The sequence below is a fragment of the Peromyscus californicus genome, unplaced genomic scaffold, assembly GCF_007827085.1.
Source record: "Peromyscus californicus insignis strain IS unplaced genomic scaffold, ASM782708v3 Scaffold_13__1_contigs__length_99412109, whole genome shotgun sequence".
Classification (NCBI taxonomy): domain Eukaryota; kingdom Metazoa; phylum Chordata; class Mammalia; order Rodentia; family Cricetidae; genus Peromyscus; species Peromyscus californicus.
Window position 1 is genome coordinate 21,319,912 of NW_026294424.1, and position 13,561 is coordinate 21,333,472.

At 39.6% G+C, this 13,561-nt stretch overlaps 1 protein-coding gene across 1 annotated transcript in view; it reads left to right on the plus strand.

Moving 5' to 3' along the window:
- Positions 1 to 13,561, plus strand: part of LOC128109018 (uncharacterized) — a 545,235-nt gene that overhangs the window by 503,658 nt on the left and 28,016 nt on the right. The window contains exon 4 of the mRNA XM_052736024.1: positions 3,905 to 4,034. Coding sequence (XP_052591984.1) covers positions 3,905 to 4,034 — 130 coding nt within the window. The remainder of the gene's footprint in view (positions 1 to 3,904; positions 4,035 to 13,561) is intronic.

Sequence of the window (13,561 nt, forward strand, 5' to 3'; positions counted from 1 at the left end):
TAGTAGCTAATCCCTTCTTAGGCATAGCTTCTCCTGGACCTTTGGAATATAGAAATGTGCTTTTACTGTTAGGCATTTTCTTTAAGCACCAATCTATGCTTAATGTCTAATTGCCTCCCTAAAAGACCACCAAGCAAAATGAACACTGACTTCAAATTTCCTTCCTTGGGAATCTTGGGAAATTCTGCAGCCCATTATTTTGTCCGCTAAGGTCATGGATCAAGGGCAGCCCAGTGCCTGTGGTTTGGATGTGGCTATCGGCTCTGTCAGGATGATGCAGCCCACTCTGAGATCCTAATCGGTCAGAAAAAGTCTATTAAGTTTGAGCCCTTAAGCTGTCTCTGCCAAATCAGGGATACCAAAGTTACATTTGTTTTTGTGATGACCATTCATTTTGGTCAAATAAAGAAATTGCTCATGTGCATTTTGTGGCTCCAGGGACAAAATCTGTGAATGTCATGTATCTCTTAGCCTCCCTGCTTTTTCAGAGATATTATTGAGAAGATGCTTAAGAAAAAAATCATTTCTGTCACAGCTGTTTATAAGTCACCTTGATCATAAGAGGAAAGAGACCGAAGAGAGGTGATAAAAAGCTGGTTTGTTTCTAGTTTGGAAGGCTGATGTGTTTAAGTGCTTGGAATAAGGCATGTAAGGGGGCTGACTCTGTTAATGGAAGGGTTGGGCTCAGGACTTTTATCTCTGAAAACTATGGTCTGGCCAAATTAGTGAAGACCTGCATCTTCCTTCTTAGATTCTAGATCATGGCTGTACTACTCATTGTTTGTCATGAAATCATGTCTTCGGTTTTGGAAAAAGCCTGCCTCGGGAGGGCAGCACCCTCCACCAGGATAGACACAATGGCAGAATTAATTTTACTTTCCATTTTCTTTTGTAAAAATGTTGGATATGTAGTTAGCAATTCATGGGTGTCCCTTGTTATATACATGCTGTTAATGTGAACTTGCTTTCTAGGAACAAATGTTAAGAAATTTAAGTAGGCCATCCAGTAGGCAGAGCATCTCATCTGAGAGGGCCAGCAAGACATTTGTATGTCTGTCAGAGTGGATCTGAGTATTCCATTCCACAGACAAAAATACTGAGGCCTGAAATGAACAAGAAAATATCTATTGTAGACAGCAGCTAGCAGGGATATTACTAGAATCAATTTGGCCTTTCATAAAAATACTTTTATTGGCAAACCTTCACCCAAAACTTTGTCTTCTCTGTGAGACCAATTTTTTTAATTGTTCATTATTCCAATAATAAGAAAATGCACACAATAGTAGTTACTGTGTGTATCTAAGCACACAGTAGGGAAATGGCAATATTGTCAATAAATAGAAAAAACTAAAAACTTACATGCAATAGAATGAAATTGGACTCCTACCCAGCATTACACACAAAATTCGACTCAGATGAGTTTAAACACTAATGGAATGCCTACAACTTTAAAACTTCTGAAAGGAAACACAGGAAGCTTCTTGACATTGGGCCCGATGTTTCTGATGCGACCCTGAAAGCAGAGGTAACAAAGGCAGAAATAGACAAGTGGAGTGGCATTGAACTACAAAGCCGCTCTGCAGCACAGGAAACAATAGCCGGAGTGGAAAGATAACCTGCAGAACATGAGAGAATATTTGCAATCCATCTATATGATAAGGGGTTAATAGCCAAAATACAGAAGGAACTTGAGCAGTTCCACAGCCATAAGAAGAGCAGCCCAATTAAAAATGGCAAAGGGCCTGAACAGATATATGTCAAAGGAAGAAATACAGATGACTCAGGGGCAATGTGAAAAAAATGTAAAAAATTCCCTATATCATTAATCAACAGAAAAATGCAAATCAGTATCACAATGAAAGCCATCTCAAACCTATCAGAATTTCTACTATCAGATGGAAAGGGGAAGAAGTGTTGGCAAGGAAGGAGGTAAAACAACTTTTGATCGTTGATAAGAAGGCACATTGGTACATCCATTATAGAAAACAATGTCATCCTTCAAAACTTAAACTAAGAACTGCTTCTGACCTAGCAATCTTCTACCTTAGTTTATATCCAAAGGGAATGAAATTGATCTCTCAAGAGTTCTCTGTGGCCTTGTGTTCATTACAGCAGTATTCACATAGTGAAGATGTGGGACTGGGGGCGGGGATTGAAGCACTCATAGATGAACTAATGAAGAGAGTGTGAAGTGTGCTTATAAACACACTAAGTATAATATTATTTAGCTTTACAAAATGATATCCTGTCTGGGAGCTGCAGAGAAGGCTCAGCAGTTAAGAGTACTTGCTACTCTTGCAGAGGACCCGGATTCAGTTCCTATCACTCATGTGGCAGCTCACAAAGGTCGTCTGTAACTCCAGTTCAAGAGAATCTGATTCCACCTGCTGAGTTCACTCAGCAACAGGAATGCACCTGGTGCACATACAGACGTGTAGGTAAACACTCATATATACAAAACAAATAAATTGAAAATATAGCTTTTAAATATCCTGTGATTTTGAAAATGTAGATGAACTTGGATGACATTCTGTTAATTTAAGTAAACCAAGCATAAAATGGTGAAAACTGTATGATACTGTAATCTACAAAAGTTTAACTGATAGAAAAGCAGATGTTAGAACATTGCTATCCTAAAATGCATGGGAGATGTGAAGAATAGGTCAAAGAATATAAAATTTCAATTATATAAAATGAACAAATTCTGAAAAATCAATGTTCTGCATGGTGACTCTACTATGTGCTTAAATTCAAAAGAATAAATTAGGTACTAACACATATCACACATACCCTCTAAGTAACTGGGTGGTGGTGTCATTTAGATAGATTTGGGGAGTTACCTCATAGTATCCATCTCAGAGCATTATTTTGAACACCATACAAATTATGTGTATGCATCTGTGTGTGTTTACATGTGTGTGATGTGTCTGTTAATATATGTCAGCTGATATGAATTAATGAATTTTATACAGGCAAGACACCTGCAGAAGTTCAGTTTCAATTATGCCTAGTTTACTGACTTCTAAAGCAATTGAGGCAGTTGTTTATATCCAGGAGTCTGTTGTAAATATTAAACGTACAAAAAAGCACACAACACTGTGCACTAATGGTGGCACATTATTACGGCTTTTTGAAAGATGAGCTGCTACTGATCTCTCCAAACTCGGGGAAAGTGGTGTATGTGTGATAGACAGCTCTAAAGTCCAAAGTTCCCCCAAAGAAAAGAAAGGATATGCAAGAATGATATAGAAGATAATACATTTTCTAAGATTGCATTGTGAGAACTGGAAAAGTATAAAAATTATGGTATTTCAAATTGGCATACTATTATGTTGCAGTACAGCTAGCAGACAGATGTAAAAATAAAGTACAGATGTACCATTTTTTTAGTCAAATCTTATATATGGAAATCTAGATTTAAAGAAAGATTGGTTATAGGGTCATTATTTGCTTTACAAAGCAATTTGCCATAAGGTTCTTTTAAAAGAATACGTCCCTGGTATCTTTAATATAATATTTCATTTGCTGAAAAAAAATAACACAACTTTACAAGAACTCATTTCATGCATAAAATGAAGTACATATGGTGAAGGTTCAGAGAGAAAACTAAGGTAGAGAAAAAGAGAACACTGATGGTTAGGAATAAATCAGGTAATAAATTGGCAAAGGAACTTGCACTGAAACATTATGTTTTAAATAGTCTTTAATTTAATAATATATATCCTTTAGGATATCTTTGTGTGTGCATTAATACACACAGAAAGAGACAAACAGGCAGATAGACAGAGATGAGAGAGGGAGAGAGAGAGAGAGAGAGAGAGAGAGAGAGAGAGAGAGAGAGAGAGAGAGAGAGAGAAACAGCATCTAATGGCACACCCACAATGTCCTTTCTTTCTCCAACTAGGCTCTGCCTTAGTAACACAGGCTGAGAACAATCCACCAGAAGATGGGTGTTCAAAAGCTCCAGCACTCTTTTCTGTTTTCTCTGGGAAGTATTTCTGGGACAGTATTGCATCACCTCTGGAATGTTCAAGGTACTCCACTACAGAAGGGGCAACGGTAGGCCTTTGTTCACTGTGTGGTGTAATAGAACAAGGGGTGTGGATTCAATGATTCTTGCTTTGAGTTCTGGCTCCACATCTTCTGTAAATGTTTTAGTTGTTTATTGTTTCTTTTTTTCTTTTTTTTAAGGCAGGATCTTACTTTAGCCCAAACTGGTCTTGAACTCACTCTGTATAAAAGGTTGTCCTTGAATGCATGGTGATTCTCCTACCTGGACCTCCTGAGTGCTGAGATTGCAGTGTGAGTCCACAACAGGCTTATGGAACCATTTTGTTTTTGTTTTTGTTTTGATGGGTTGTTCATTCAATAATGTTTTTGATAATGCCATTTTAGATCACTGCATCTACATCATTCCTGCCCCTTCCTCTGCCTCAAATCCCTTGTGTCTCTCTCCTTCCAAATTCATGATCTCTTCTTTAATTACTGTTGCATGGATATACGTGTGTGTGTGTGTGTGTGTGTGTGTGTGTGTGTGTGTGTGTGTGTGTGTGTGTACATATAACATATATGTATGACATACTGAGTCTATTTATCTTTGTTCATATGTACATGTGTCCAGGGCTGAGTAGGTTGAGATTGACAACCTATGTGGGAGCTCATCCCTAGAGGAAACTGAATCTTCTTCTCCCAGTAGCCGTTAAACAACTGTATATAACATTTCATCTCTCTCTGAACTATCACTTGGTCTTGTGTGTCAGGTGTCACCGGGACACTGTTGCAGAGATTTTTGAGAGGATTTGATGAAACATGTAAAGCTTTAGTGTAGTGCCTTACAATAGTTGGTACACAATGCCTTCTTTCAATGTCTCCCCATAGTGTGTGTGGATCTACTCTGTCATTCACTTTTAAGCAATAAGTACTGAAAGAAGAGGGCTAAGTTTGCCCGGCTCATATTGCCAGAGCCTACCTGCTTCATAAGTGGGTACTATGTACATGATTGTTAAGTCTGATTGGGATAAAGCACAGAGTACATATTTTCTCAAAATATGGAAAATCTTACAGTAAAGCTGTGCACAAGCCAGGCAGGAACGAAAGGAAGAACGAAAGTGTAAAATAAAGTGCAAAGGGCACATGCCAGGAGAGAACGCTCAGATTGCACCAATTAATTAATAAGTGTTCACTGGGAACATTTATTCAAGTAATTCTGAATCACCCTCATTATATAGGACTTCTTGTCCCGAGTTCTAGAATCTTACTAGGAATATGTTCTCTGCAGATTTTTGGTTTTGCAAATTACGTTTTTCCTTCTGTAGCCACATTAGTTCATGGTCAATCATAATTGTGTGTGAGAACAGTTGTGAGGTTTTCTGTAGTTGCATCTGGATTATTTTTGTTTTATTTTCAGGCTCTCTTATTAACTGCACAGAGAGTTCATCTGGCTTGGAGCCTTGAACTCGTCTAAAGCAGCCAGGTGACAACCATAGTGTGTCTGAACTCATCCTGGGCCTTGGCTCTCTCTTCCGCCTGTTCACTCTACCCCTTCCAGTCCAAAGATCATTCTTCTTGATAGAGACCACAGAATCAAAACAGAAGTTGAATCGTTCTGTTTTCTGTGACATCTGTTAACATTTTGCTGTGTGCCCCAATCAATGTACCTATCCCTTTGTTCTTCTCTACAAACAGCTTAAAATAGCTTTCTGTTGTCCTTGGCAGTTTTTCAGCCTTTAGTCAGGCTTTAACCCTCCCGACAATATTCTTGCAACACTTTTTATATTGGCTCTTCACTCTGTCTTCAGCCTTCCGTTTGGGGTGTGTGTTCCTTTATATTCTACATTGAATAGCTTTAAAAGGGGAAAAAGAATGCTCCTTTCATGTTACCACTTTTATATGTCTCTAAAATAATCTGTGATTATTTTGTCAAAATTTTAAAAATAAGCTTATTTTCCCTTGAAAAATATTTAGTCGTGGGATTGTTTTTTTTAATTTCTCTATTCTGGTGCTTGCATTCCTGGATTCTAGGATAAATTCAATGTCTAGCATTATTTTCCTGTTAACATAACAAACTCTCATATAATAGAAGACTCCTTTCCAGATTTCTCATCACTTTTGGCTCAGACATCTAGATCTTATTCTTTGTTCAATGTGAAATTACATATTTATTGTATTATTTTTAGTCTGTAAATATCATATATCAATGAAATATAGGTCATATATATTGTTTCTGCTTTTTCTTTTGGAAAATCCCAGCCAATTCATTTGCAATTTAATATCCTCTAAATCATATGTCCTGATACAGCTTAGAATCATACTTGAAAGCTTTATTTAGTGTTTGCTTTTTAAACTTCATGTATAAGCATGAATTTATTTGTTTGGTTTCAATATTTTTATCCACACACATTTTCTCCAGTCTTCAAAGAAACAGTCCACCTTGTTTGGATGAGTCTCTCTCTTTCTTTCTCTCTCTGCTATTTGGAACCATTGTTAAAGACAGCAATAACAAACCAAAACCCCATTGCAACACCCACTTATTTCCCAAACCTCCCGATGGCAGATGCCACTACGACTGTGGATGGGTGGCCTTCAGTCTCTTGATGCTCTAGATGAGTAGAGACCATGTCTCCGGAGACAGCATTGACTGCTGCATGTAACCACAGAGCAAAGGGTCACTTTCCCACAGTTTACATTTGCACCCTAGAAAACAGTTCATTTCCCTTTGTCTCCAACATGTAAATATGAGTCTTTGAACTTGGTAGGGAGTCGCCTGCTCTTTCTTTTCACTTCTGCCTTCCAGAGATATTAAAGCTCATCCAATGTGGTCCTGAAAACTTTCCAGAATCTATGTTGAGTAAAGAGATTGTTACTGCTTTTATAGAAGGATGCAGTTACTATATGTGGAAGTCAGTCCCTATATAACACACTTAAGCCAGTCTAAAATGCCTTCTTTAACTCTTATATACCAGATTCAGATTCGCTCCAGTGCCTCAAAATATTTTTTCTATTTTATTTTGCTGGGTTCTATTTTTTAATGCCATATGCAAAACCTTTATCCTTCTCAGTAAATTAGAACCACAGAAGGACAATCATCAAATGCCCAAGATAGAAGTCCACCCTGCACACAACATTCATGCTGCTGAGAACTCAAGAAGGAGGAACAACAGAATCAGCAAGATCCTCTGTGGTGCGAACTGCCCAGCATCACACTCCTTGCGCCTGCCTTGGCGCTTCTTCTCAGCCCTTTGCTGCTCCTAGTCACAGCTAGATGGCTGCAGGTTTATAAGCTGCTATGTTGGGGGCAGGGGAGGGCACCTGGCAACATTGCCCTTAACCAGTCCTCTAGCTGGGTTGAATGTATAAACTGTGCAGGACACTCATTTTGAACATCTTTGTTTAAAACCAAAGCAGAAGTACCTTCTGCAAATGTTACTTCTTTGTTGCCTCTTGACTATCCTTGTTCCTCATCCTCTGAACATTCATTTGAATCACGTGGAGTATGATAAATGACTTTAGAGGATAGAAAACACAGTTGACATTGAAGGAACGAAAACTGAACCTGCGCTGTCTTGGAGAAGACGTGTAGAGAGTCTGGGATAGTGTGGGACAAAAGGCTTTAGGGTTAGGACTCTCCCCCAGACAGAGAAGGTTCAGGAGCAGAGAGCATCCACGGTCCTCTCCACACCCAGCTTCTCGTCCCCTGGGTACTCACTTTGTTCTTCATTCTCTTGCATCTCATGAGTTTCTGCTCCCTAGCGCAAAGAACAAGACAGAAGCCATTTGAATTTAGCTCAGCCAAGTGACCACATTTGTCATTCTTCCGGGCATACCCTGGAACCAAGCTGGATTTCATGTTGTTTGCTTGTTTGGACAGGGTCTCACTGTGTAGCCCTGGCTGGCCTGGGTTTGCCATGTAGACCAGGCTGGCCTCAAACTCACAGAGATCCATTCTCCTGTCTCTGCCTCCCGAGTGCTGGGATTAAAGTTCTGTGGCTCCAAATCTGGCTCTCAAGCTGGTATGTAAGTATTATTTCTTGGGGGAAAATCACTTATAAACTCTGAAGTTCTTTATCAATTAGCCTATAGGATGACATGCACTTGTCCCTTTAGGGCTGTTTCTATGAGATTTGCTGAGTAAATCCAAAATAATTTATATTTACTAGAATGGTATATTTCAAACAAGTTATGGGACCTAACATACCATTTAGAAATTTTTTCATAAAATAGCACAATTTTAAAGCTTCATGCTCTCAAACGGATAATATAATAGTCCCAGAGATCTGTTCAATTGGAATTTTAGTGTAGGCCTTAGAATTTTAATTTGAGGTGCCAAATTAATAATATAGGCCGGGTGGTGGTGGCTCACGCCTTTAATCCCAGCACTCGGGAGGCAGAGCCAGGCGGATCTCTGTGAGTTCGAGGCCAGCCTGGGCTACCAAGTGAGTCCCAGGAAAGGCGCAAAGCTACACAGAGAAACCCTGTCTCGAAAAACCAAAAAAATAAATAAATAAATAAATAAATAAAAATAAAAAAATAAAATAAAATTATAAAAGAAGCATGGATTTTAGTAGATATGTTTGCAAACCACTACTTTTAAGCTCTCCCAATTTTGTTTTGGCCCTAATGTTTTGTTTAAAAATGTAATTGTTAGAGAAAACACACATTTATAAAGTAATAACTAATACCCTTAGAAACCCCTTACTATTCCCCTGTAAAAGGTCACAAGTGTTTTATCTTTGATTTTTTTTTTTTTTTTTTTTTTTTTGGTTGTTGTTGTTTTGGAGACAGGGTTTCTCCGTGTAGCTTTGCGCCTTTCCTGGAACTCACTTGGTAGCCCAGGCTGGCCTCGAACTCACAGAGATCCGCCTGGCTCTGTCTCCCGAGTGCTGGGATTAAAGGCGTGCGCCACCACCGCCCGGCTTATCTTTGATTTTTAAGTAAAAGTTTCCATAAATATATATGTGTATGTATAAATGTGTATTTTCCAACAGAACTGATAGATTAAAAATGATGGACAGGGACAGTGGCTGCTTCCACATGTTACATTCCTGAAACAGGTAAATAAATAATTATATCCTATCATTACTAGTAAAACTTAGCTTGATTATATGAAGAATAATTACATTAACTTCTAGTACCAAAAGTCCTGCTTTTCCCCACTGTAGTTATTAAAGGGATATTAATATATGTTATAGTCTAGTTCTTGAGAGTAAAAACTGATAATAAATCTTCCCTCTGTTCATAGCTTAGCATATGCTGAAATAATGATATGGGACCATAAAGAATATAGTTGTCAAGATGTACCTGAAAGTTCTCAGGAATATTAGAACAACGGGTGACAGGTGAAATGAAAGACGCCTCAGCCCTATGAGTTTGGGAGGATTCAGCAGAATTTCTTATAGTGTCACTTTAGGGGGAAAAAAGCCTTACCGTATTACACGGCCGTTTCCTGCAATTAGAGTAACAACTGCAGGTGGACAGATTCAAAACTGCCTTTCCAAGTTGTTTATAGCAATTTCCCATTGGTCTCCTGAGGCTGCAGAAACAGGATGTGGTGTGAGCTACTCCTCACATCCTAATGCACATTAGCAGTGGTACCTTGTTAAGGGTCCCGTGTCTTTCCCTTAGAATCATAGACATTCCACCCAATTAAAATTGTTCGTTGTGAAAACCAAAGAGGCCGAGCCCAGGCAAGCCTCTCAAACGCTAGAAGCTCAGAGGCTTGCTTGTATCAGCCACATGGCACCCGCCTCGGCCCCCTGAAAATAAACGTATCTTTTGCATATATGCTCTCCTGGCTGCCAGCACTCTGCCAGGGAGAAGTGCTATTCTAAATGGAGATTCTTTCTGTATCAGCAGGAAGAATTTATATCCAGTCAGAGAGAAAGTGGAGAGCAGCTCTTGTTGTTCGTCACATTTTAGTGCCGGAAAGTGCTTTGCCCTAAAGGTGCCAGGTAAAGAGAATTGCCAAGTAAAGAAAATTTATTGAATGCGTTTTCCAAAAGGGAAGCATATCTGACATTTTGTTTCTAGGATCTCAGAAAAAGAACTCTTCTTGGTCTTTCTATCAAGGAAGGACATTCATAAAGGAACTAAAACGGTCCCATTCTGTCTTGGAATGCATGTACACAAATGCGTTCTATTTATTCATCTGTAATTATCTTATGCTTCTCTTTATTCAGATGTCAGTCTGCACCACACATCAGAACACTGAACTTACTGAATCCCTCTTTCTGGACCTTCTCTCCTTTAGGGGAGCCACAGACTGTGAGTGCACACATCTGCCCCCGCTAGGGCTAGCCACCTCAGAGTACCATGCTCTGACAGTTGTCTGGAGTTTGTGTTCAGAAATACACCAAGGATCCCAGTCAAACTTGCTTGCCGAAGTTTGCAAGATGTCTGTCCATTTGCACGCTTTCCCTTAACGTTGGGGAACTCTTAGTGTCACTGGGACGGTCCAGCCTTTCATCGCTCCTAAGCAGTTCCTCTGTGTTTGCCGGTTTGTTAAAAAACATTTCTTTCTTTATTCATTTATTCATTTATTTATTTATTTATTTGCAGTTAACATTTGTGTATTCTGGAACTTTAGAAAACTTAGCCTTGACTGAAAACAACAAACAAACAAATGAACAACAACAAAGGGATCAATCCGACTGAAATGAAAACACCCAGTTTAAGATTCGATTCCCTCTGTGTAGTGGAAGGGTGCTATTCTTTCCTGCCAGGGACAGTGATTCCAGTCTCTGTTCCAACTTGGTCAGGAACAAAGCGAAAGATTCCACCTCTGGGCAGGTACAATATGTTAGCTAGGGAAGGACTGCTCCGGCGGTAAGGATGACAACAATTAGCACATGCTACTCATTAACAAACGGAGATTAGAATACAGCCGAAATGGCAAGCTGCCATCAACGCGGTAGTTACGGGGCAGTTTAATTTCTAACGAATGTGAGCGCTGGATCAGTAACAATATTCGACAAAACGCCGCCTGCATTCTCTTATGGCTTTCATTACCAAATTGAAAATCTGTGTAGATTTCTGAAAATTACTTTTAAATGTAGCCAATCTCCTAGACTGCAAGGCTTGATTTGCTGGTGAGGGAGCCCTGCTGTGAGATTTTAATGAAAGATCATAGTGGCCCTCCAAGGCCGGCAAAGAGCTATGGGCCCTGGAAGACCCGAAATAATCTGTTTTACTTTTAATGGCAGCCATTTTATATTCATTAAGATCAAAATGCAGTTTTGCAGGCAAATTGCAAAGCTGTTCCACTCACAGCTTGAGAACCTGGAGGCCCTACAGCTTTTTATCTTGTTCATAAGCAAATATGCAGTTAATATCTTTTAATATGCTTTGATGCTTGCTACCTTATGGGTACATTGTACCAGAGGTTAGGGAACTGCATGTTTCCTTGGCACAGTCAGCGCGAACTAAAGCCGCCGTCCTTTTATTTCCATAATGGTAGAAGAAATGAGTCTCTTTTTATCCCCCTCCCATTTTTTTTTTAAATGTGAGCTCTGCTCAAATAAATTGTAGAGCACTGTATAGTGTACATTCAGGGTCTCAGCGAAAGCACAGTTTTTCACTGGGATCCATCTGTTGGTGGTTTGTATTATTTAAATTTATACAGTCGCATTATTTGAATGTAAACAGCCAAATAAGATAGGATCAAATCATTGGCATCTGGAAACTGTGCTCTCATCCTGTTTGATTGTGAGGTTGTCTGCATTAATAATGGAGTTCTAAAGGCTGTGATTCCACCTGATATACCGTATGACCCTAGCAGTTGTGATCTTATCAGGGTTTCACTGTAGTAGAAAATGAAGGTATTTTGCAGCTCATTTCCAGCAAAGCTAGTTTGCATTATCTGCTGTCCAGAGCAGTCCTGCTTGTTTTGTGTGTTGTAAAACACCTCCACCCCCTTTCTGATTTGCAGCTGTACTTCCGGTCTGGAATCATGTTGTAGATTAATTTCCATCAGATATCTTATAGAAGGCAAATGATAGCGTGGCTGAATGGCGAGGAAGGAAGGGAAGGAGGGAGGGGGGAGGGAGGAGAGAAGAGAGAGGGACAAAAGGGAAGGAGGGATAGGGAGATGGAGATGAAGGAAACATTACATCTTCTTCCCCCAGTGTATTCAATTCCCATCTCTTCCCTGAGACAAGAAAGAAGGTGGATCCCAGTGATGTTACCACTCAGTCCATTACCCCATCTTAATTATGCCATCAGCAGTAGGTCAGGCCTACACACTGTTGTCCAAAATTATATGACTAGCTGATAGTTGTAGAAATAAAATTCAGGGGTCATTGTGGATAGAAAAAGGAACCTTAGTTGGTAAATTACAATCAACTTGAAGACTTAGAGTCTAGACAATTAGGACAACAAAGAGACTCTATGCTCTGCTACTCAGATGATTTGGGTTTTGTAATTCATCAGGGCCTTACTTGCCTAGCTAAAGCAATGATGGGAGTTATGGCACATTTTGTGGTTAGGAGGCTGTCTATTTATCCTGGAGAAGGTGATGGTACTGCATTTCTTGTTCATATGGCAGCCATCTCAGCCACTTCAATAGAACTGCAGGGACAGCTTGTTGAAGAACCGGAGGCAACCCCTTTATGAAAATTAACACTCATTGTGTTGTTTCAAAAAATAAAAGAGCTCCCTGAAAAGGCCAGCTTCTTCTCTTCCTCCAGAGGCACTCAGTCTCTGCTCTTCACCACACCCCAGAGCATATTTTCATGCTGTGCAACACGTTTACACATCTAACTTCTCACTGTGAGGCAGCGTAGCTTCTCTGCAGTCTCTAGTAGGCAAGCTTCACGGGGCCTGTGAGGAAATTTGATAACTCCCTTCCCTGGGTCTCTGGGAGGGGTGAGGGTGTCTGGCTCACTACGCACGATTGAATAGGCTTCTGAAAACACTCCAAAAGCAGACAGAGATGTGTGGATGGGCAGCCAGCTAGGTTGGCCTGGGGGTGTATGGGGTGCTGATGGGGCCTAATGATTTAAGCAAAATGAAGTCAGGAAGGAGTGTCTGAGGCTTGGAGACAGAGGGGTGTCCTGAAGCCCAAGGATTAACTATAAAGGATTTGAACCTGCCTCTGTAAGTGAAGACCTAAAGCATCCCACCCATCCAACTTTAAAAGGGAAATGGGGAATGTAAAGAATATAAAATTAATTTCAATTATATATTTCCTGTCAGTTCAATAGTCTCCAATACAAAAGTCCCATAAATTAAATTAAATTAAAACATAAAATTCCTTCTCACGTACTTCTGTTTTCTATTCTTAATACCTCTTGACATTTAGTCTTTAATATGCTACACTTTATTGCCCTGCACAAATATATACTTCAGGTTTGATTTCCAGTCAGTAAGGTTGCATCACCAGGCATCATGAGATGATTAAAATAGCACAAATCTTTGGGAAAAATAGTCAGAAGAGGGAACACACTCAGGTGTGAGAAGTTTTGCCCAATGTTTATTTACCACCTGATTTCAGAATTATTCTTAATTCCATAGTTCAGTCATTTTCTATTGACTATCATTGCTGTTTTCAAAAACAAGATGGAGATTT